Below are 23,895 nucleotides of genomic sequence, written 5' to 3' on the forward strand. Positions count from 1 at the left end.
CACAATTTCTGGTACATCTTATATATACAGCACCGAAATCATAGTGTTAAGTACCACAAACCCCTTCCCATGTTCTATATACAGCACCATATTATATAATCATTACACTTAAAGAATTTTATTTTTCATGGCAGCCATGTTGGTTAGGGTGTGGTCACATTTGTCATGCAATTTTGCTGTCAGATTTTAACCTTCTCCCTGCTGCCTAACTCTGTAATCAATAGGGAATTCGGTGCCAAATGGCTACTTCAGTGTGCTAAAGTTTAAGAGAGGCTACAAAAAGGATATTCAACATCCATTTCTGTCACAAAAAAGCTCAATTCTGTGCAACACATTCAGAACTGTCCGAGAATTCCCTCAAATTTCTGCCAGTGTAAAACATTCTATATAGCAAATGTAACCAACCCTTGCCATAATCACACAATCTTGACTTCATGGGACAGATTTCATGACCAAATACTGAAATCAGATGCAACAACATAAAGAGAAAAAAATTATCTCTCTTTGCAATATCACGTTTTACGACACATACAGCTTGTTCTCCAACAATTTCTGGAGAATTGCAACATCTAGTTTCATTTTATGGTATGTTGTACAATGTTGAATTTGCAGTGCCAATCTGTCAAAAGCTGTGGATGAAATCTATAATGACGTCATCCATGAAGTCAATGTAGTGTGCCATGGCCATTAAAGGAAAGGACTTTTGCCCTACCAAGCTTGCTGCAATAATTCAATCATAACAGATAATAGCATCGTTTTTCCACGTAATGCCATGATCAGATGCTGTCTATACATTGCTGTTATCATCTCTGGATATATAATTCATAGATTCCTCTGTACAACTAGTCTTAAATCTCTCATCATTTTTTCCAGTTACTTCATTTCACACCAGTCCAGAACCTGTCATTTTCCTACATTACCATGCTCATGTTAACTTTGCTCTTGTTGAAAAAGAAGAAACCCAAACTAAAATTTGCCGTAATGTCAAGGGATAGAAAAATCCAGTAATACATGTACATGTTATGTTAGCTAGAATTATCTATGCATGTAGTCCAACATCTTGACAATTACTTTTTTCCCAGACTTCTTATTTGTAGTTTTTTTGTGTAAGTTTCACAATGTAACCCCATAATATGAATAAACAACTTTTGTTACCTCAAATTAGAGATGAGATAAATGATAATTAAGTATTTTACAAAATGAGTTTAAGTACCTTTAATCTTTGGATTTCAAGGACACTATCTACAGATTGACTGACTTGATAGTAATATTTTTGATCAACTAAAAAATTGTCAGGATGAACAATTCAGTGTATGATTGTACAAGAACATCAATTTTGCATCCTTTCCAATGGATTTAATCATTTTTCTGAATGGCAAACTAATCAAAAGGAACCTTGGCAGGAATTGATAAAGGCATTGTATGTAATACTGCTATGAGAAAGAAATCATTATAGCACTGAAAGATCCAATAAACCTGACTTTAAGCCAGGTCAACAGTTATATAACAATTGTGCAGTAAGACTGCAGTCTTAACAAAACAAACAGAAAGAATTGTGCAAACTGGCAGCAAAACAAGGGGCTTAAAATGCTTCACAATGATATCCTGGATAATATACAGAATCTGTATACTATATAGATTTCCTATTTCTACACCTTATTATTTCAGAATCAAGATTTATCTGACAAAAAAAACAATTGATACACCTGTTTTTTTTCTCACAGATTTACAATCAAAAATGCAGTGACTGTCTTGTTACTCCAGTTTTTGTCCAAATCTAAGCATAACTTGAACCCGGCAAGTAGTTTACCTATAAGTTGGTATCAACATATCATTTACCACTATTAGCCCTTCCCAACTATATAAAATCTGTTAGTCATACAGTATTTGTCCTTTAAGTAGTAGTGTGTAGAACCGAATACACAATAGTTTTGTAATTCATACTACATGTATAATATTCATCTAAATCTAAGTTTGCTCACTCTGTGATAACCATTTCTGCATAGTGATTTTTTCCACAACATTAAAGTAAATCTTATGATATTAAACAATGATAATGCATATAATGTGAAATCCACTGACAGTGGTAGAATATACAAATAATGTATTTACAAAATCTTAATATAAAGTAATATAACTTTTTTTATAAGGGATTCATTTGCTTTTTGTCTGCAGTAATTATGTTGAAAAAGGTACAGTCAAATCTGTACTGTCTAGTGACCACCTCCCTAAAAGGTCTATTATTATAATTGTACCTTTTGTTTTCCCAAGGGACCCAAGCAGTAATGAAGAATCCTGTCTATAGTGGCCACTTGTCTACTAACTGTGACCATATTTTCTTCAAGCCCTTTGATTGGTTTCTACTGATAGGTATGACTGTAGCACACAATAACTTGAAACCAGATCACTAAAAAGTATAGTGTTATGATTGTATGCTATATATGTTGAGCTACTATCAGTTGAAAGTACAAAAATGTAACTCATCAAATACAATAATCAACTTCTGTGTAATATCATCACACATTCCAACCAGTAGGCCAGAATTTAGGAAATAGACAAAAGACTTCAAACTTCAAGACATCAAAATGGACACTGCTCCTGGCAGTTAGATTTGGTGTTTCTGAAGCCAGCAAGCAAAGATCAACAAATGAGTGATAGCCTGGCCCTTAAATGTACTTATGAGGTACATTCTATTACTAAGATATACATTAGAGTTATACTAGAGACTGTACTAAAGTGGGGCAACTGTTACTGTATAAAGTATAACTCTGCAGAAAGTAAGTAACAAAAAAGATAGACTAGATACAACTCTGTCTACTAATAATACTACACCACCATCTGTTTGTACATTACACCATGACTTGAGTCTCCTCAGATTCCTTCTTCTCGTTGTCTTTTGCTGCTTCTTCTTCTTTCTCGTTGTTCTCGCCGTTCGCTGGCTTCAGTTTGTCTGCACTGTCCATGGACTGGGACCTGGGGATACCCATGGGCTCAGGAACCTCTGCTGAGGAGAGAAAACACCTTTGACTGTCAAGTCTACCGGCGGAGTGCTTCCATGGACAAATAACTACATTGTACATTGTATTTCTGCAAGGAATAAATGCTGCATGTAATTGGACATGAGAAGTTTTTCTTGACATGTAAGCTGTGAAAAAATTTGTGGTAATGAAAAATATGTATAATAGAAGTCAGAAGTATTCAATAAGAATGAAAACTACATGTACATGAATTGAAAATGAGGAGTATTTCATGGGAATGAAAACTACATAATTGACTGAAGCAAAATGAGAAGTATTTTGTGGGAATGAAAAGTACATGTACATAGATGTGAGAAGTATTTTATGGGAACGAATGCTACCGAGAAGTATTGCAGATGTTGGTTGTCTAGAGGAAGCTGCATCACAATGGAGGAGAAACGATGCATGAATGACGTCATGTTGCACATGTGAAGTGTAGGGTGGGGAATGGACAGTTCTGCATTGAATTTCACAGAATTAGTAGGTATACACGTATCTGCTTTGCATGGCATGGGCTTATAAAGTAATTACAAAACGTGCCTACTGTAGTTGATTATTGTGAATTCTACGTGCTTGCATTCCATGGAACTAAAGTCAAGGTTCTAAAGTCAGTCTAGAAACAATGGCAGTCATCGATCCCTTTGCAAGTTTGCTTTGACTCACAACTGCCACAAAGTGTTCTACAGATCAACTGCTGCTTGTTGTTGAGAAACAGTGAATTTCATTATTGCATGGTGAGTTGGATTGTGAGTTGAGCTGAACTGATGCTAGTCTGATGACAAGGCCTAGCCAAGCAGACCAACAGGTCCTTTTGTATATCTGACAGTGTGTCATTATAGGTATAGCCGGTATAACTGCCCTTCATCGTACTACACCAGCTTCGCAGACATGTGAATGACCTGTCACACCTACATATGTATCTAGTGAGGATGCTTCTATTGAAGTTGTAGGAAAGGACAAATTTTTGAACATCTCAATCCTGGGTAACCGCTGATAACTCTGGTACTTGAAGGCAATTGACTACAATGTATTTCCTTCTTTGAGCTGGTATTAGGCACTAAGTGTTAGACATGTTTCACCACACAGATAGCCAGTAGGCAAACGCAAGAGAGAGATAGAGTAAACCAGCCCACCGGTCGTGTCTAGATCGCGAGGCAGAGATCGCGACTTTGCCTTCATGGGTACGTCGTCGTCCTTTCCTGACGAGAAACTCTTGATTCTGTCCATCACCGAGGGTCGCTTGGTGGGCGCGTTAGCGGCGGGCGTGTCTTCTGACTCTACAAGTGGAATGCATGAAGGGTGGAAGCAGTGAAGCCATGCATATGCAGCTAGCATGTACGTGATGAGTCTACTACAGTGTACATGTAGGCCAAGCATCTCGTTGATACCATGAAATGGAAGCTACGTGTATGATGTATTACCGTAACAGTACACTGGTATGGAGTAAAAAGACTCTTTGTACACAACCACTTAGTGATTTATTCCACCGATGTTTTGGTGACCATCTGTCACCTTCCTCAGGGCAATTTTGACTGAATGAATCACTTGGTTGTGTACAAAGGGTCTTTTTATTCTGTGACTTACCAACCTGATGAAACTATTCACGGATGAGTACACTGGTTGTGAGATCTTTATACAATGTACATGGCCAGTTACAGTATTTCAATGTGTGTTTAAGGGGATGGACAACAAAATCTTTGCAGGTGCTCCACTCGAACAAACAGCAAGGGAAAATTAAAACAAACTTAGTTGTCTTTTTTTCCCCTCAGTCTCACTAATCTGCCTCAGAGCTAACAAAAAGGGATGATTTACACAAAATAGATAAAATATTGGGGTTCAAAGAGCCATAACTTTAATTTTCTTGTCCATCCCGCTAACTTCCACTTATGGTATAAGAATATAAGATATCCAGAGCTGTGCAGTGTGCTTTGCACAGGGAAACATGAGTGTTGAGATCGGGGGTAAAAAAAGCAAGCAGCAAAGTGAAAGCAAGAGAAGATGAAGCTCAGTGGCCCAACACCTCACCTGTGGGGTTACCATTGTTTTCAGTGGGTTCATGTGTGCTGGTTTGGGTGATGTCTTGTCCCTTCACATCCGGTATGTCTTCCTCTGTTTTCGGAGCATCTTCTGCTTTTTCTATGCATACTTTAGGCACTTCAATGTTAGGACTAGAATCTGTGGCATCGGTGTTGTCTTTCTGTTCCTTGGTGTCTTCCTTGGGCTTTTCTTGAGGCGCGTCTTTCGAGTCTTCCTTCAGGCTGGCTGCTTTCGGAATGTTTATCTTTTCGGCAGAAGCAGCAGCTCTAGGAGGCAGTTGCCTCTCCAAGGGGTCTGGTTTTTTGCTGCTTTCTTCCAGCAGTTTCCCAACTGTGGGTCGTTAGATAGCCATGTGTACATGTTTGTTAAAGTGCTTGTGTCACCAATGACACTAAGATACAACGGATCCTGATTACAAGCAACCATCATAAGTATTGTGCAATGAACAACAACATTTTCTACAAAATATACACCCTTCTGATGGTATTGAACATCAAATATTACAAATCATACTTCTAGTTCTTGATTCGTGCTGTCAGGTAATCAAGTTGATTTCGGCTCATGACGTCATATATAGTAAACACGGCGGTCGGTTCGGAACCATCATCGTATTTCATACAATTGCAAGGTTCCATTTTTGTTTTGTTTTCTACTTCTCAAAAGTGTGTATATTAATTGGTATAAAAGACTGTGTTCATTGAACAATAGTTATTATTGGGTATAATCAGAAAATGTTATATTTTGGTGTCATAAGCACTTTAAATTGACATTGTTCCAAAATGCTTTACCAGCAAATAATACACATTTTTCAAGGACAAGAGAAACTTGTATTATTCCTGATCTGTGAACAAGTTGCAGTACAAATATTAATGACAGCTATAGTTATGAGTATTACTGTGTGAAAAAATTGTGGCATGCAACTACATGTATATATATGATCACCACATGCATATTACTTTGTGTTAAACCAGAGCCCTTGATCAGAAGGTACACAATCGTGCAGTGCAGAGTGCAGCAGAAAACATGCAGCTTGCAAGAGATCTAGAGAGACTAGCTCTTGGTGTAGCCCAGAAAATAGTGTGAAAAAACATGCAAGTTTCATGCAATAACAGTTCTATATACTACCTCATCATTATTACAGACTACAATTAACATTAACATGCAAAAATAATGAATACAATAAGGCATGCCAATTCATATAACTGATTTGTCTATAAATGTTATTTATCCTTCTAACAAATCTTCATAATTTTTTTATTCGAAGCAGCACCAAATGTTTCCCGATTCCTATAGTAATTGAATCTTGCTCCCCATCCTAGCCTTTTAACCTTCTTCCTGCCAAGTTAGCATTTTTGCACCAAATGTGTATTGGTTTAGGCTGGGCAGCAGGGAGATGGTTAACCTTCTCCCTGCTGCCTAACTCTGTAACGAATTGCGAATTGGGTGGCCTGCCAAACGGCTACGTCAGAGAGCTAAAGGTTAAAAGATACATTGGGAGCGCTGCTTCAAAACATTCCCAAAATTTGCATGCAAGAATTGGACAACTGATCTCACCTTCTGCAGACTTTGGTCGGAGCGGCACCTTAGGCTTGGCTAGGGGTTTGGGTCGAGTTGCGGGCGGCTTTGGCTTAGCCTTCACGGGCGGTGTTGTCTTGGTTTTCTCGCTTGCATCCTCCTTTATAGGACTGGTGGGGGACTTGGAGGGGTCTGTGGGGGTGCTGGGGCCGTTCGGTTCCAGGTTGGTGCTGTCGCGTGACCTCCGTTTGGCGGGTTTGGGAGGGGCAGACGGGCCGCTGTCATCCTTGTTTTGCCTCCTGGCGATGCTGGGAGATGTCGTCGGCTTGTTTTCTGCACCGGGGGATACTGCGGAGTTCTGTAAAATGCAAAAACTGAATCATTCCCAGTTCTCCATAGATTTTTGAGTCATGCTCTTCAACCACAAATGCATGCTACTGATCAGAAACAATTTGTGACAAAGGCTCATGTGCAGTATCAAAGATAATATTTGACATGACTTGAGTTATGCTAAGGTCACAATTGTAAAAAGGGGCACTGTCGGGCAGTTTACGGGCTGTTTTTTCTTCACTTTCGGGCGTTACCCTACGCGGCCCCTTGAGGCACCCTGCGGCTACCTGGCTATTTTGGGGCACAGTCGGGGGTCTGGAAGTTTTTGACTGAGTTAAAATCAACGCAGGACCCGGTACAAATAGGTGCCGTGAGCTAATCGTGAGAACATCGAAAGGTACCATTCCTGGGTCCAGCAGTCCGCCGGGATAAATGTGTGTCTTCGGGGCCCGACCGGGACAACATCCCCTACGGGCACCGGTGCAATGGTGACCAGTAAGCATTAGTTATTATCTTCACAATAGAAAAGTTGTTCTCACCTTCTCGTCCCTCCTCCTGATGCTCCCAGGTGAGACAGATGGGGAGACGTCTTGTACAGGTGAGGATGCTGCAGACTGATGTAACAACAAAGGAGAGGGTCATGATATAGCTTAATGTACTCTAGCCTGGGTATCATCCTAGTTAGTTTTCTGTGGCTCCCATACTCTCTGCTCTTGGTTAGCAGAGAGTCTATCTAACCTCTCAGTTGGCAGAGAGATCTCCCTACTCTCAGTTAGCGGACAACATGAGAGCTGTGGAAAATCAACTACATGTAGGATGGCACCTAGACTACTTGTACTCAACAGCAAACTTGAATCTTTAACCGTTACTGTGTTTATCACCATCTAACATCATGCATATATTGGAAGCTCTGTCAAGCAATTCAGATTCAGTTCCATAACACCTTCCAAATCACCATGTTGTTACCATGCCTATATGATCATATGAAAAAAATGGTCTGCACCTGCACTAAAGAGGAACCTACAAGCAACCACAGGCGATTTCTCTGCATTAGAAATAGACTGGGAACTTAAATGATTGTATCACATTTTTAGGGTCTTTGTGAGTTAATCTGATTGACGGCACTCTTTTTCATCAGGGCATGCAATGCTTTTTGCAATTCTTAAAAAACCCTCTTGTGCCATTCCTAATTCTTTGACTGGTAAACTAACCACTATGCTATAAGCAGTCCTGGTCCATCCGGTATCCTTTTTAAGATCAATGACTCTCCCTTGTTCTATATCAACAACCATGTTCTCTTGAGTATATATTATGATGTTTTAGTATGAATTCCAGAACAACATATTTGTATAAGATGAGTACAAAAGATGTATAAAGAGTTGCAGCCCCAACATGCCAGACTTATAACACTACACAACCACCACTTAACCGGCCAACTACCAAGCTGAACACCCTAGTTATAAAACACCGTTTTATACGGGAAATCTAAACCTTTGTTGCTCTTGAAAATGTAGGAGATCGATTTGGAGAAGTTGAATGTGATCGAGTCAACAAGAATGAATCCTGAAACTGGACAATGTAAACATGAAAGACATTTATCATTAGAGAGCCTTTAAACTATGTCAGTCTTTGGAAAAATATGTCAGTCTTTGGCATTTTTGCAGCAGCTATTATATGTAATGCTTGTCACATTAAATTTGATGTACCCCAGGAAATTCAATTCAAAATTACGATATCATAATATAATATTACATTAAATGCATAGTAAAGATTTCAATGTCAATTATTGAAGGAAAAGGTGTTACTTCATACTGTAGTATCCTTCTTTCTGTTGCAGACTTTTATGTCATCAAGTCATAATCTGCTTTTAACCTTATCAATAATTGAATAAATCTTCTGTGTCAACAATCTTCAAATGTAAATTGGCTTTATAGTTAACATCTTGATGTTTTTGTTTGTTTTGCATCATCAGTAAAGCCATAATTACAAATAAACCACGACACCATTCCAGTATTGTACAGTAAAGTACAAGCTGTGAAAGACCGGATTGTAAGTTTTGATCCGCTCACACTGGAACTGACCGCTTCTTTTATCCACAAGTGTGGTTACACAATGTGTGAATTTCTCACCTATCAGTGTAATTCTGTACATACCATTTCTGGGGGAGGTAACATGGTGGCCCTCTTTTCCTGCCTCTTCTTCATCTCGGCCAGCAGTCCTCCGCTCATTCCCGGTATGCCCTTGGGAACGCCTGCGGGCCGACGGAGCGCCACGGGCTCCTTAACCTCTGGGGCAGCAGGGCTTTCCTCCGAGTCTTCCGCGGTGTCGTCGGCAGAGTTTTCCTCAGCGTCTGAGGAGCGAGGCTTTTCCTCTGGTGCGGGTTGTTCCTCCGCCTTTTCTGTATACTCATTTTCCTCCTCTTCCTCTTCTTGTATGGCAGTAGGCTTTGTATCTTCAAGAATAGAGGCAAGAATAAACATCGGGTCATTCCATATACTTTAATATCTAAACCTAGGAGGGAAACGTAGGTACATGTAAGAGTCTGGCATGACCCTATGGCTGAAAGCAATGTCTAGTTCTTTAAGGACCTTCCCACGACTTAGCTCCCGACCACTCTTCAACCAGTAGGCAACCTCAACTCTAGTAGGCAACCTCACCAACCAACCTCTTACCACAGTTGATCTTGCTCATGACTTACTCCCAACCATGGTCTGGAGAAGGTAGGGAGTGTAACAGGGGCTTCACATGCATGTAGCTTGTAACTCTAACATATAAGCACAATTTCTTAGTTCCTTGAGTGGTTATGCCATAAAAAATAAGCACATTTATGAACAACCAAATAAACAAAAAAAAAAGCTCATGACATGGTCTGGAGAAGGTAGGGAGGCCATAGTTGGCTATGTGTTACAGGGGCTTCACATGCATGTAGCTTAAGCTTGTAACTCTAACATATAAGCACAATTTCTTAGTTCCTTGAGTGGTTATGCCATAAGCACATATCATGAACAGCCAAATAAACAAAAAAACAAACACAACAATCTATACCTGTTTGTTCAGGTGATGACTTCTCCTCCCTCTCCTCCTTGACTGGGGGTGGAGACTGAATTGCAGCAGGAGGCGATCTGCTCTTCTCCATGGATTTCTCCACGGATTTCTTACGAGCGACCTCCGGACTCTTCTCCTTGGCCCTGCTGGGCGACTTCTTTAAGAACTGGAACATGGACTTCTTTTTCTTCTTCTGACTGTCCTCCTTCTGGAGGGATGAACTTCCAGGTGCAGGTGGAGATCTGGGGGGGAAAGCAAACAAATTCAAGGCTTATTAGTACACATAGAATACAACACGGGGTAGTCTGTATCGCCCGAGGTACCAGCACGACCGCGGGTAGGATCGTCCGACAGCCGTAGGGCGATCCGACCTGCGGGAGGGCTGGGGCCAAAGGTGATGCGGAATACCCCGTGTTGTATTTTATTTATGTCATATCCACCCAAAAAAACACACATTTCAATGCGAAATGGGCCAGAAATTGAGAAAAGTAGGTGTCCTCGAACCAAAAATTCAGCCGCACATTCCAACGACTGAATCCAGTATTCAATTACTTTAAAAAAAAATTTGATGCAGATTCTTTTTTTTCAATATCGTTCATAAGTGCTATATTCATCATAATAGAGGTTTTCTGCCTCTTGCATGACAAGCTAGACAAGTCATATCAGGGCTCGAAATTCATCTTTGGGAATAGGTGCACTGGTGCACCCAACTCAAAAAATTGGGTGCACAGAAAGAATTTTGGGTGCACCAGATAAAATAAAGTTGAATGTTCTTCTGAACATAATTACAAAGTTTAACGCTGCTGCCGTTCTTAAGAACTTCAATCTGTAATTCTATAGCTAACTTTAAAATTTCAAACAAATAATACATCAAATAAAGTACAGCAAAAAGTTATCATGCTGCTTTTTATACTTACATTTCAAGAATATTCTGTATGCTAGTGTACAATAGTACCTTAACCCTATAGGCTACAAAAATATCTAGGTGCACCAGTGCACCCACAGTCAAAAATTAGGTGCACAGCTCCAATTTTGGGTGCACTGGGTGCACATGCACCCACTATTTCGAGCCCTGCATATACAAATATGTACATGTACTAGCAGACTGAGTGTATATCACCAGAATGTTAGAATAAAACAATACAATGTTGTTTAAACCTTGGAATTTTTATTGGTAAATTTTGAAAAAACTTCTCACTTTTCCCCGTTAACAGCGTGGGAAGGTTCTTCACTCAGTGCCACGTCCAAGGCCTTCTTTTCAAAGAAGTCGTCCAGTCCAGCGTCCATGGTCCCCTCTGGGCTGTTCTCCACGCTGTTTGGTACGACTCCCCTGGTTGGTCCTGGTCTTCGTCGCATCCCTGCGGTCCTGGAAAAATCATCCAATGGCAGGAAATGTACTACATGTAGACATCAGTTGTTGCTAATTGACACGACTACAAATAACTAAGTTATATATGAAGTGTATTTCAGTGTGCTTGATTCCACATTGATTAATTGCCATTAACTTATCAAAGTTTGTGCTAGTAACTCTGGAAGCAAAAAAAGTACATTTACATTCAGACTCAACAAGAGTTCTTAGATCTCACACCTCCATGAAATATCTAGAATATCTCGTTTGTCTTGTCTAATTGCAGTTCATTAATTCTGCAATAAGGTTTTGATTGATATCCCCATGTGTCCATTGATCACTTCCTGTCACTCTACGGTGAACATGACTAGCATATAAAAATATTATGCAAAAACTCAGATGCACCAAAAACAATACCTCCCCACAAATTAATAGCCCCTTTCATTGACCCCATGACCTGGAATGTCTATCATGTCTGACAAATGCCTAGTTCTACCACCTCTGAACTCTACTTCCTGTTGCTTCAGAAAGTCTGACCTTTGCGATGACATCATCTTGCCAGTGGTCTCACTTCCTGCCACTCTATAGCTGACATTTTATTCAAATAAGTACAAACACATGACATTGTACATCCAGACAAAACACATACTATATACAGACAAGTCGAAAACAAAAGTTAACCTTACTACTATATATACACAGAGCGAACAACAACAACAACAAAAAAGTACAAACTTTGGCGCCTTTATCCTGCCCTTGGTGGGGTGCTCCAGACGGGCTCCTTCAGTTGGGAGCTCAGACACATCGTTGGATGATGTGCTACCAGTTGAAGATGGCTTCTCATGCCTTACCTTGCTTTTTCTTCTAGGTGCTATGGGTTGCGAGGATTCTTCTGCTTTGGGACCAGAGTCAATGTCTGTGACAGAATGGAAAATTTCAGTTGTACATATTACTGGATTTTTATCAAACATGTCATCTGCATCATTTTGGTATCCTCTCTGACATATATATCTTACTCAGGCTTAATGGACAAAACTATTCTTTGCCATATTGGGACATACATGAGGCAAGGATGCCATCTTTATCTCTGTTCAAGGACTGCATTCTTGCCGCTATGTCACAGTCACATTTGGGACCGCATCTTCGTCTTACTGATGAAGCTACATGTATGTACAATGTATAGACTGAGGAAACATTTTTCGGTTCTAACTTGCATGAAAAATATCTGACATTGAGTATAATGCTCTGTGTACTTTGACACATAAGCAGTACAACAATTCTCAACAGCCAAATTTGTAAACGTAAACCAAAGGAAAAAGAATATGATACCTTCATACAGTTCCTCCTCAACAGAAGAGATGGCCTGTCTTCCTGTCTGGTCCTCATCCGATCCTGAGGACAGGTCTAGATGTACATTCTCCTCTCCTGAAGTTAGAAAAAAATCATAATTAAATCATTGTGTTTTAGACATATAATGTTTACTGACGAAAAGAAAACAAGAACCCTATTAACCTCACAAAACCTGCTCATTGCAAAAAAAGTAGGACACTTCGTCATCCACTGCTTCCAAAAAGCGTACACTGTATTCCGTAGTAGTTCTTAGAATAGCCACTTGTTCCACAAGTCAACATTGTTAACTTGCACTATCTGTATGCTTTTTCTATGTATTGCTTCATGTTGCAATTAGCCCTCGGGCAAGAACTTGCAAATACAACTCTATATAACTTACAGATACAGAACATCTTCGTACAAATTTGTCAATCCTCTTAGAAATACAGCAACATTTCAATTTTCTTTTGGTTAAAAAAAACCAATGCACACTAACCCATTATTGACATCGGTCTCTGCATCCTCTTCACAACACTCTTCCTCTTGTTGTCTATCTTGGGGGACAACTGTAAAAGATAAAGTCATCATTTAACAAATGAAATCATCACAGGAAGCTTGTGTTAGCAAAAGCAGTAGTCAATTTCTGCAAGGTATGACTAAGAACATGTATGCATGAAAGAAGTATGCATTTTGCTTTAAAGCTTTGTGATATTCAGCAAGTATTTAGCAGAAAATATGTTATGAAAACATACTTGTTAATAACGTTTGTGAAATAAATCAAAACCAAAGCTTACTTGGAAAGCGAGTATTTGATATGATAACAATTAGCATATTGCGCTGACCAATATCCCTAGGGAAGAAGACAACCCTTGAAAATTTTAAGAAAGAATTTCATTTTACAGCACACTGAACTAATCTTAGACTAGCTTTATCATAAAAACCAATTTGATTCTACTTAATAAGAATCATCCTCTTGCCGATAAAGTACAATTTTGCAAATTTTAAAGCAGAGCTACTTGACTGTACAGCAACTAAAAACAACAGGCAGCTTAATCAGAAACAAGAAGTCAACCAAGGATGCAAACAAAACAAAAAGTGCCATGCAAAGCCACCACCTGAGGGGATGTAGGCAGAACCTGGTTCTCCTTGGCATCGGTAGGGCTGGCTACCGGGGACCGCAATGAGTCCTCGGATTTCTCCGGCTCCGCTGGTCTGTGGGACAAACTGGCAGGCTCCGGTTCCACATGGTTCTCCGCAATATTTTGCTGTGAATGGAAATGAAAAATGCGATTTGAAAAAAATGATGTTAAAGTAGGTGGAATGGGATAAGCTTTGAATAAGCTCGTTCACACTTCCGAGTACGCATGCGCGGCGACAGGAATTGTGGGTAACATGTCAAAGGTGAAGGCCCCTGATGCATCAACAAAACATGTCTGGATATTTTTATGCAAAGGGAGACAATGGTTGAGAAATTGACATTACCCACAAGTTACTGCGCATGCATACTCAGAAGTGTGAACAAGCTTATTACAATATATTTACCCACAGAAGGGACTACAACGTTGAATACATCTTGACTGTCCTGTAAGACTGGTTTGTAAATAGAATAGGACATTTTCAAGCAAAAAATTGTTCACAAATAATTAACAATAAACAGCAAAAGCCTCAAACTGATACAAACATTTCTCATATACCCACCTTCATTTCACAGAGTGTACTTATACATATATACTTAGTTTGTCCTGTTGTGTGATATTAGAATTGTCAAATTGACTATGACAGAAAATTAATGATTGTACAGAATAATCAGATGTGTTTAAAAAGGATGTGTTTAAAACAGGATATATACACACCATCACCTACCCTTTATTAAGTGTTTTTTGGGTAAACATGAGCCTTTGAATTAAGACAGAGATATAAAGAAATACATGTAGTAGAGAGAATCACATCTTTCCCTTTGGGTAAACACACATGTCAGGTAAAAAGAAGGAGTTACAACTACTAAATAAGGATCATTATCACTAGTCAAAGAAGTTAATGGGGAGGTGGGAGTGACCTTGGAGGAGGAACGACCTTGGGCTTCCTGCTTGCGCTGCTCACGGAACTGTGTGCTCTGATTGGTTGCAATTATGGAGAGGATACACATGCAAAGAACAAATTAATGATAGAGATATTGTGATAAGGCATGCCATTACATAGTACATACTAGAGAAAGTACTAGAAATAGTAGAAGGACTATTCTAATAGTATATCATGTGTACCTTAATTCATGATTGTGAGAATGATAAAGAAAGATAGGTGATAGCTGATTAGAAGTTGATCCAAAAACTACTTGAGTTATTATCATCTGAAATGCTTTCAAACTGCTAGATTAAGTGGAAAAGCAAGAATAGGTGAAAGCACCCAAAGATGTAATCATCCACCATCATTCAATGTAAATCACATTTAACAAGGTTGCATTTAATAGCTACTGATTCAGCTGAAGTAATTTTATGACATAAACATTTGCATAATGTATGCAGGTGTATTCAATTTAAACATAAGATTATATACGCTAAAAACTACATGTAATATGATCTGCATCAGACCATTGCTTTACTTAATTCACCAACAATTTTCCTTTTGCATTTTTGTTCAGTCGGTACTTCATACGGATGACATCTGTGAGTGCATCAACTTTGGTCTGTTTGAAGAACGAACAAAAAAAATTTCGGCTTTGTTCAACCTTCCTTACCAGTGGCAAATAGATTTCATAATGAAGGCAACTTTTTTTTTAAGAAACTTTTTTTATTAGGATCTCGCATTAGTTTAGGGGTCTGCAGAGGATGTCATCCATATAATCAAATCAACATGAAATTGGCCTTATATAATTATCTTCCTCAAAGTTGGTGCAAAAGGCTGCTACCCCAGCAGGAAGACTGTTAGAAAAACAACATGTTCTCACCAAGGTAGTGTAGTTCTTAGCCAGGGATTCAAGCAGCTCTTCTATCACCTTGTCCGACACAAACGTGGCAATGTGCAGCTGGTTTTCTCTGGAAGGGGATTTACAGAAGAGGATGTCAGAAACACTCAGTGGTCCCCTTAACCTTCTCCCTGCTGCCTAACCATGACTGCCTGACTTAATCAGTTTCAAGGTTTGTTTGCTCTCAACTCTATAAACATATATCATTACACATGATACTAAACACATAATAGAGTGAAATCTGGTATATCGTTCGTGTCAGTTCGTTTTGGTAATTTCTTTCACTGTAAAAGTATTCTAACGTTATGCTTATATTTCATAATATGTTAATCATGTTGCCCCAAGTATCATAAGTGAACATCACTGTTTAGCTTTTTTGATGTGTTTTAGTCAATTTACATTGGTTTTGGATTCAGTAGCAACACTGCTGTTTCCATCATCCAATGCCCTGCTCAGCAGGGCTTCACTTGTAAATGCATCGTGCGTCAGTGTGAGTGCTAGGGGAAACTTGTCGGAAACTTGCCAAGTCGTCTCCACATTAAGATGGCAACTAGTTTCCACCCAGTGAGAGGGGGGCTTAAGGCATGAACTCCGGGTGCAGAATCTTGTGAGTACCTGACTTTGTTGACAATGGTTGTCCCTGCCTGGTCGACTATGGCGTCCTCAACTAGTTTGTCTGGCAGCTTACTCTTGTCCCGACACTCCTGCTCCAGAGCCTGCTTCAGCCCCTGCACGGATGAACAAGAAATAAAAGATGTCATGTAACTAACTCTGTGAAATATCTCGTTTTCGTGAATTTCTTATGTCATCGATTTTTGTGAATTTCTTGCTAATTCGTTCAAACAAAATTCATTTTCCTACCAGTCTGTGGGATCAACTTTGGACCCAGGCCAAACTTCCTATACTACCAGTCTCTGGTTACACCATCTTCTGCCTAACATCCTGTCACTCTATGATATTCAAATTACTACAGGCAAACACCATTACAAAACAAACAAACGTTAGAGACAATACCATTATGGAGGCCAAACAAATCTGATCCCTGCAAGATGTAATCAAACAATGGAGGAAAAACAAGTTGAGACTTCAACTCCGAAAACAACCTGATGACAGAGATGATATATCCATGATTCAAATGCTGTCTTTGGGTTCAAACAAAACTAAAGGCACAAGTACAGCACACATTTAGAGTACTCTGCTAGGAAATACACATGTATGAGGCAGTCAAGTAAGGTATTTGTTAAAATGCTGTATCAGTATGTTGCCTTTCCGGTGCTGTTGTGGCTTCCGAAACACCTTCAGCAACAAGGACAGTACCATTTGTTGTGGTGTAATTTCCTATATAGTACACCACAACATACAGTACTGTCCTTGATATGCTTTTCTGGTGCTGTTGTGGCTTCAGAAACACCTTCAGCACCAAGGACAGTACCATTTGTTGTGGTGTAATTTCCTATAGAGTACACCACAACATTCAGTACTGTCCTTGATGTGGCTTTTCTGGTGCTGTTTAGGCTTCAGAAACATCTTCAGCACCAAGGACAGTACCATTTGTTGTGGTGATATTTCCTATAGGTATCTTTATCTGTATCTACATAGCCGGTAATAACTGGAGTACAGGACAATAATTGGTACTGTTCTTGGTGCTGATGGTATTTCTGAAGCCATGTGTGTGTATGAAAGGCTTTGATCTATGAGTCAATGAGACAAAAGCAATGTAAGAACAGACAGCACTTCCACACCCTGACTATTCAAAAGACTTTGTGTAAATTCTGTCTGTCCTGTGTTTGGGGGAGCCTCAACCACATGAAAATGATATCAAACTTCTTGACAAGAGTAAGGGTTCCTCCTGGAGCGATCTGGCTAACTTTGAAAAATCAAAACTTCACATTCAGACATGTCATGGTTGGACAATGGGTTGGAAACCACTCTCCATATGCCTAAATTGCCCTCAAATACCCTATGTGCTACTTACTGTAAATGTTTGTGATGGTTTTGTATTTGCGTTTTTTGCCGTGAACCGTTTACCGCAAACTTAAAACCACTGCGAAAAGCAGTTCCATTGTGAGACTGTAGCGCTACTATTGTTTCAAATGCAAACTCAAAACCACCGCGAACACTACATTTCCTCCCTACTGCCAAATCAAATCCACGCGAACATTTCTGCATTTTAAGTATTATATGGCATGCATGAGAAGAAAAAAGGAAAAAAGGAAAAATGCCACGCTGACAATCTAGAGACTCCTGACCTGAATTTGAAGGATATGTGGACACTGCTGCTCACTGTACTTGAGGACGTTGTCGACGGAGGTGGCCATGAGCCTGTCTGTCTCCTCCTGCATCTGCTTGGTCAGGCCGCCCAGTTTGGTTTCCAGGGGGTCGTGCTCCCCCTCCAGTCCAGCCCCCTGCTTGTACAGTAAGGGGAGGAGCTGGAAAACACCAGGCAGGTCAAGAAAACAGAATCTGATACAATCAGTTCTTGGAGCTGACAGCATGCTCCAGTCAGCCTTCTGACTTATTGGTTCCCAATGCACTTCAAGCAGAACATTGTTTTCGGCCTATGGGGATTTCTATAGTTAAGGGCCATAAGGTGGCAGGCTTAATTATTTGATGTGGTAAAAATCATAGTAGGGTGCACTGGAGATATTCGAAAAAAAAAAAAAATCTTTTAGTTGAGGGTGCAACATACAAAATATTAAAAAAAAAAAATCTCTTTATGTATCGACTTCTCACGCCCTCTTTGAAACAGCACTCTGCACTGTACGATCGCAAACTGTGGGTATTTTGGGGATAGTTGTGCTGGTGTTGTACAAAATTCATCTGTCTTCTTAATGATATACAAAAGGCTGCCTCTGATCCTTGTTGGTAGTTGCTTTTTTCACAGGCGGTTTGAAAACGCTACGACAACAAAATCGAACAATGAGCTACGATAAATGTGATCATGCCTTCATTGCATAAGTGAGTCACAAACAAAGAAAAAAAGAAATATTGGCAACTGAAGCTGTCATGAAAGCTTCAGAGGCTGCACCTATTTCTAGTTGCCTGCTTGAAAACACCACGACATCAAAATCGTACAACGGCCTACGAGAACTATGACATCGCCGGCATTATGTGAGTCACAAACGAAAAAAAATTGAAAAAATAAATAAATAAATAAATAAACAGAGAAGCTATCATGATAGCTTCACAAAAGTCGCACCTGTTTGGAGTTATCTGCATCTGAGATGAGCCTGTCGGACTCCTGTAGCGCAGCCTGCACCTGCGGGGACTTACTGTCCTTCAGAACTGCCCTGATGTCCTGCACCTTCCTGGACAGCTGCTCGACCATCTGAACAAACAAACAAAGAAAATGTTTTGATTGTTGATTTGAGGTTTGTCATCTAAAGAGAACTAAGGGATATAAAAACTTAATGACACAGACGAAATCGCTACAATTAAACCCTTGGATACTAACGTTACAATCAAACCTTTACAAGTGACTGCCTCTACATAAGGACCACCTGTCCAAAGTGAGCACTTTTTGGTGGTCCCTTAAATAAATTTTCCCATTGACACAAGCAACATTTTTCCATTGACATTGCAACAACGCAATACACATGCAGGTCACCCAGGCAGCATAGCTCTAAATGGATAGATAGCACAAACTGTAAATGGCTAGATACCAGACTTCTTCAGTAATGTGCAGATATCATTGATCTAATGATGACATGTAGTCAAGGACTAAAAGGTGTTCAAGAAAACATTTTCTTGTAAATACAGGACGCACCCCCCTTCCCCTCTGGCCCCAAAGCGGTCTTATCCACATCATTTGAAAGAGATATTTGAAAACTAAGACAGTCTGAAATATTGAGAAACAGAGCTACACACTTGAAGAAACTTTAAGAGAAATCATCATTTCAACTGTATCATGCAGCATCCGTGAATAATTTCATCAGGTTGTTGAATGACTGAATAGCAAAATTCTTCTAGTCACAACCAAGTATTTACACGAGCCGACGTTTCAATGACATGTCTGTCATCTTCATCAGGGCAAGACAGACAGTCATCAAAATGTTGGCTCATTGGTTGTGAATTAAAGAAATTTGCTATTCAATCATGCAGTATTGTAAGATGGGAAAAAGTGATCTAAGTTTACAGTCTAGGGGGAACATACCAGTCCTTGAGTCCACTGGGTGCAGGGTAAGAGAATATAGAGGAGACGGGTACTGAAGTACACAGCACAGAAGGGTAAAGTAACAATCATCACAACAGTTGTTAGGGTAAGAACCTACCACAACTTTTACCAACCCTGACTGATATGTTAACCTTCTCCCTGCTGCCTAACTCTGTAACCAATAGGGAATTGGGTGCCAAATGGCTCCTTCAGAGTGCTAAAGGTTAACATCAACTCTTATAATTCTGCCGGGCACCCTAAGACTGCTACATTAAAAGATTTGGTGTTATCAAAGCCTACTCAAGAATATCTTGAACACCTTGATATCTAAGGTGAGCATACCTCGGCGATTATTGATGCAGCTGCATTTTAGTACATCTCTTTAAATGTACCATCATTTCTGAAATGACAGTCTTACGGAGTTGAAATCAGAAGAATATCATAACTGCTAAATATGGGACACTACAAATTTGTCAACTAGAGACAAAGTGAATTTGAAAAATCTTATTTTGCTTAAATATCTCTGCAACTGAAGATATCATGATAGAGAGAGATACATGCTCTTCTACAATGTGTAACCTACATATAAAATTGCACTGTGTATTCACCAACAAGATGAATGGACCGACAGAGAAAATTAGTTGGAGTAAGTTTGATTTCTTTGACAGCTGGAACTAACATTGACTTTCTGTTTATGCTATTAGGCCATGTTGATTTGATTATATCCGAAACCCTAAAACTCATGCAAGCGTGCAAATAAAAAAAAGTTGCTTTCATTATGAAATCTATGTGGTCAAGAAGGCTGAACAAAACTAAACACACAGAGTATGGTATACTAAAATAAAACTTCTTCTTTGACTTTGAAATTGACTTTTGCATTGTACAACATTAGCATGTTTTTTTTGCAATTTACAGCATAATATCATATTTTCTCATTTTGCAGCTGCTTTTACGATTTACAGTACGCCAAAGGCTTATTTTTGAGGGGAAACGGACAAAAATTGATGCACATGGATTTCGTCAATTCAACATGGCCTTAGGAACTTGATTGTAAGGTTCGCTATCAAGCAAAGACCCCTGGCTTGAGTAAACATGCCAGATTTTGAGGTGAGTAGAATAGTGGGAGCCTTATCTGACCTGTTGTGCAGTGGTGATGAGTACGCCTTGCTGCAGTCGGTAAATCCGGTCGCTGGTCATCTTCAGTGGTCGCTGGTTCCGCAGCAACAGGGTCTCAATCTGGGGGGTATAAAAATAACTGTCAGATAGAGGTTGAAGTTCCAGTAATGCTACGGTCACGTTGGCACCAGTGCCCGTAGAGGGTGTAGCCTGGTGGACTCCCAGGTACTGGGGTGTGGTACTGCGAGTTTAAAAAATCTGGGGTCCCGGCCTTGTAGCTGCAAGGTCACAGGGCCACAAAGGGGTCACGCCTAAAAGTGCAAAAATAACCAGCCTGGAAACTACCCGGCAGGGCCCATTTTCCAGTTGTGCCCATAGCATAAAGAAGATGTACAGACAGATGTCACATCTTTGAGAACAGTCATACATTGTACATTGAGTAAATTCAAGACCCCAACACACGTATTAAGAGCAAAGATGTGCTTTGTTTGTAATGGACCTTTACCAATAATTACAACAGGAATCCTTTGTGCAAAATAGAAATATTCCTCAGGATCAGCAGTATACTATACGTGCAACCATCTATTCAAAATACTCTAGACACATGCCATCTCCTTCGTGCTGAACTGACATCAATTAATACATTTGGGGACAGTTGTAGGGTTATCAACCAATATAACCCCAATTTACTCAGATTTAACAGGATCGGTCTGCAATTATTTGTCTAAAAAAAACTACAATGTAACAAACGCACATGGAATGTCCTTGGTGCTGAACTCACAGTAATTGATAAAGAATGTCTTGAAATTTTATTTGTCAAGTTGTTCTCTAACCTTCTGTAAGGCCTCTTCAGTCCCAGTTTCATCCATCCTCAAAGCATGGGATGCATCACTGACTGGGGTGGGCATGTTCTGTAAAGTGTGGTTCCTAAAGGTTCGTGGAAAACACAAAAGAGTCACTTATGAAGATACATGTAACTTACAAGTTCTGAAAACCAGCCATGTCCTGCTGGTAGTATAATGTATGCAGTAAGATACGCAAAGGCTAGGTGTGACAGTTAGTTCAGTATAATATAACCAGCTGCTGTCGCGCTGCATGCCCACAAAGCTAGTGTGTTACGCCAAAATGTTGTTGTACCGACTATGCAGTATACAGAATTGTACAGTAACAGGCCTTGCTTTTTTGTTGCATATATTTATTATTTCAAAATTATGTCATTACACAAAGAACATAGTTACAGAGACATCATTTAAATGGATATCATATATGGTGAGTTTTGTTAGAGAAATACTGACTTCTCTAGTGCAGCTCCAAGATCCTGAAATCCCCTGGCAGTGATACCATTTTTGTCCAGCATTATGGTCCTATAGGGGGTATAGAAAATAAAGGATTAACCCTTGACACAAAACTTTATTACAAAAGGTTAATAATGAGAAAATACTTGAAAATGTTCAAGCACCAATTGCCATTCAACTGACTGTTCAGAGATATATCATTAAGTATCGTAAGAAAACAGAACCTTACTAAAAATCTAATTGAAAAGGAGTTAGGTACATGGCAACATCTCTTTTCTCAGAATTACATGATTGTACATAATATGATAGAAATATCGCAAAATGGAAGAAGGTTTGAACAGACCTGAGCTTGCTGTTGATCTGTAGTGCTTTAGACAACATGCGGGCACCAAAGTCACCCATTCCATTGCCACTGGAAAAAGGAAAAAAAAGTCACATAATTAATGAAGTTTTGTATCAGAAGAAATGGAAGCTGCTAAAAGAACGCAAAATAACAGTAACTTGGATAGATTTTGGAAACCGTCAGGTAGCATCCACTACCCTTCGTCAGTGACTGGGACATACTAAAAGCATGGTTTGATATCTTATGTCCTTCCTGGGCCGCGATAACGTTTGATACGGTTGTTCCAGACCGGGTGATATTTTGGGTTATCATAGTACGGGCTTCTTAATAGGCTTCCATAGGAAATATTTGAATACACTCCGCGTGTGCCGAGTGAACTGCGGTCGAAGATTTGAATACTGGATTTGGATGTTGAAATTGCTGCTGTTACAGTTTTTTGTTGAAAGACACCAAATTTTCTAAACTAAAACACACATTTTGCATTTGAAACGTGTGTTTTCTCAGGTGGGTATGTCATAAATGAAATACAACACAGTGTATTTATTCAGCATCACCCTTGGTCCCAGCCCTCTCGCGGGTCGGATCACCCTCCGGCCTTCGTGCTGTCGGGTTGGTATACCTCGGGTGATACAGAATACACCGTGTTGTATTCTACAATGTATATTCATAACTTGAATGACTAAACTGTGCTAGCCCGTTGAGTAATACCTTATGTCCAGACTGGTGAGGGAGTTGTTGCTTCCCAGCACATTCAGAATGGGTATCAGATTCTCCTTCAGCTTCGAGTCAGCTAAACACAGGGAGTCAATACTCTGGAAATAAGAAACAATCAACACATGAGACATGGCCAAGAGTTTGTAGTAAACTGCACACATGCAGTCATATAGCAAAAATGGCGAAATATCTGAAGTCATCAAATAATCTTAGGCCTAGCAAAAAAATTTCTTGTTTCCAGTTATGGTTCTGAAAAAATCATTGTTTAACGTTAATATGTCCCTTGCCAGCTGTACACAAACAAAAAATCTAGGGTTGGCAGGTTTTTGCGGGGGTCGGTCAATTAACCGGAAACACATCATTTTTTCCTAGGCCTTAGAAATAAACCTTCAAGCTGGTTATGATCAGTTTGAGTTACCTTAGACTTGACTGCTGACCATTTTCTTAATCAAAATCAAGCCTCAGAAAAACACACAGAAGAAAAGAAGAGCAGACAAGGGAAACTTAATGTTAATATCAAACAAGTTCTTATTCGTCAAAAGTAAAAGAAATGTTAACAGAAATCAAAGCTAGAATTTATAGGGAATGAAACGAATATGGTTAAACTTAAAAGGTACTGACTAAGTCGATACAACTGTAAATGCAGAAATGTTTGTGGTGGTTTTATGCTTTGTGGTTTTCGCGGCGACCA

The 23,895-nt window shown here is 39.6% G+C and overlaps 1 protein-coding gene across 1 annotated transcript in view; it reads right to left on the minus strand.

Annotated features, from left to right (window-relative positions):
• Nucleotides 1-1,732: 1,732 nt before the first annotated feature.
• The window catches only part of LOC136438396 (F-actin-uncapping protein LRRC16A-like), a 43,143-nt gene continuing 20,980 nt past the window's right edge, over nucleotides 1,733-23,895 (minus strand). Inside the window, exons 22-45 of the mRNA XM_066433166.1 lie at nucleotides 23,199-23,302; nucleotides 22,491-22,559; nucleotides 22,148-22,216; nucleotides 21,686-21,779; nucleotides 20,874-20,972; nucleotides 19,737-19,850; nucleotides 18,783-18,911; nucleotides 17,833-18,012; nucleotides 16,199-16,311; nucleotides 15,566-15,653; nucleotides 14,678-14,734; nucleotides 13,758-13,886; nucleotides 13,118-13,187; nucleotides 12,622-12,717; nucleotides 12,028-12,208; nucleotides 11,143-11,310; nucleotides 9,945-10,186; nucleotides 9,053-9,351; nucleotides 8,391-8,468; nucleotides 7,439-7,513; nucleotides 6,609-6,927; nucleotides 5,043-5,384; nucleotides 4,151-4,294; nucleotides 1,733-3,004 (exon numbers count right to left, since the gene is read on the minus strand). Coding sequence (XP_066289263.1) covers nucleotides 2,850-3,004; nucleotides 4,151-4,294; nucleotides 5,043-5,384; nucleotides 6,609-6,927; nucleotides 7,439-7,513; nucleotides 8,391-8,468; nucleotides 9,053-9,351; nucleotides 9,945-10,186; nucleotides 11,143-11,310; nucleotides 12,028-12,208; nucleotides 12,622-12,717; nucleotides 13,118-13,187; nucleotides 13,758-13,886; nucleotides 14,678-14,734; nucleotides 15,566-15,653; nucleotides 16,199-16,311; nucleotides 17,833-18,012; nucleotides 18,783-18,911; nucleotides 19,737-19,850; nucleotides 20,874-20,972; nucleotides 21,686-21,779; nucleotides 22,148-22,216; nucleotides 22,491-22,559; nucleotides 23,199-23,302 — 3,414 coding nt within the window. The 3' untranslated portion in view covers nucleotides 1,733-2,849. The remainder of the gene's footprint in view (nucleotides 3,005-4,150; nucleotides 4,295-5,042; nucleotides 5,385-6,608; nucleotides 6,928-7,438; nucleotides 7,514-8,390; nucleotides 8,469-9,052; nucleotides 9,352-9,944; nucleotides 10,187-11,142; nucleotides 11,311-12,027; nucleotides 12,209-12,621; nucleotides 12,718-13,117; nucleotides 13,188-13,757; nucleotides 13,887-14,677; nucleotides 14,735-15,565; nucleotides 15,654-16,198; nucleotides 16,312-17,832; nucleotides 18,013-18,782; nucleotides 18,912-19,736; nucleotides 19,851-20,873; nucleotides 20,973-21,685; nucleotides 21,780-22,147; nucleotides 22,217-22,490; nucleotides 22,560-23,198; nucleotides 23,303-23,895) is intronic.

This window comes from Branchiostoma lanceolatum, chromosome 7 (genome assembly GCF_035083965.1).
Source record: "Branchiostoma lanceolatum isolate klBraLanc5 chromosome 7, klBraLanc5.hap2, whole genome shotgun sequence".
Lineage (NCBI taxonomy): Eukaryota > Metazoa > Chordata > Leptocardii > Amphioxiformes > Branchiostomatidae > Branchiostoma > Branchiostoma lanceolatum.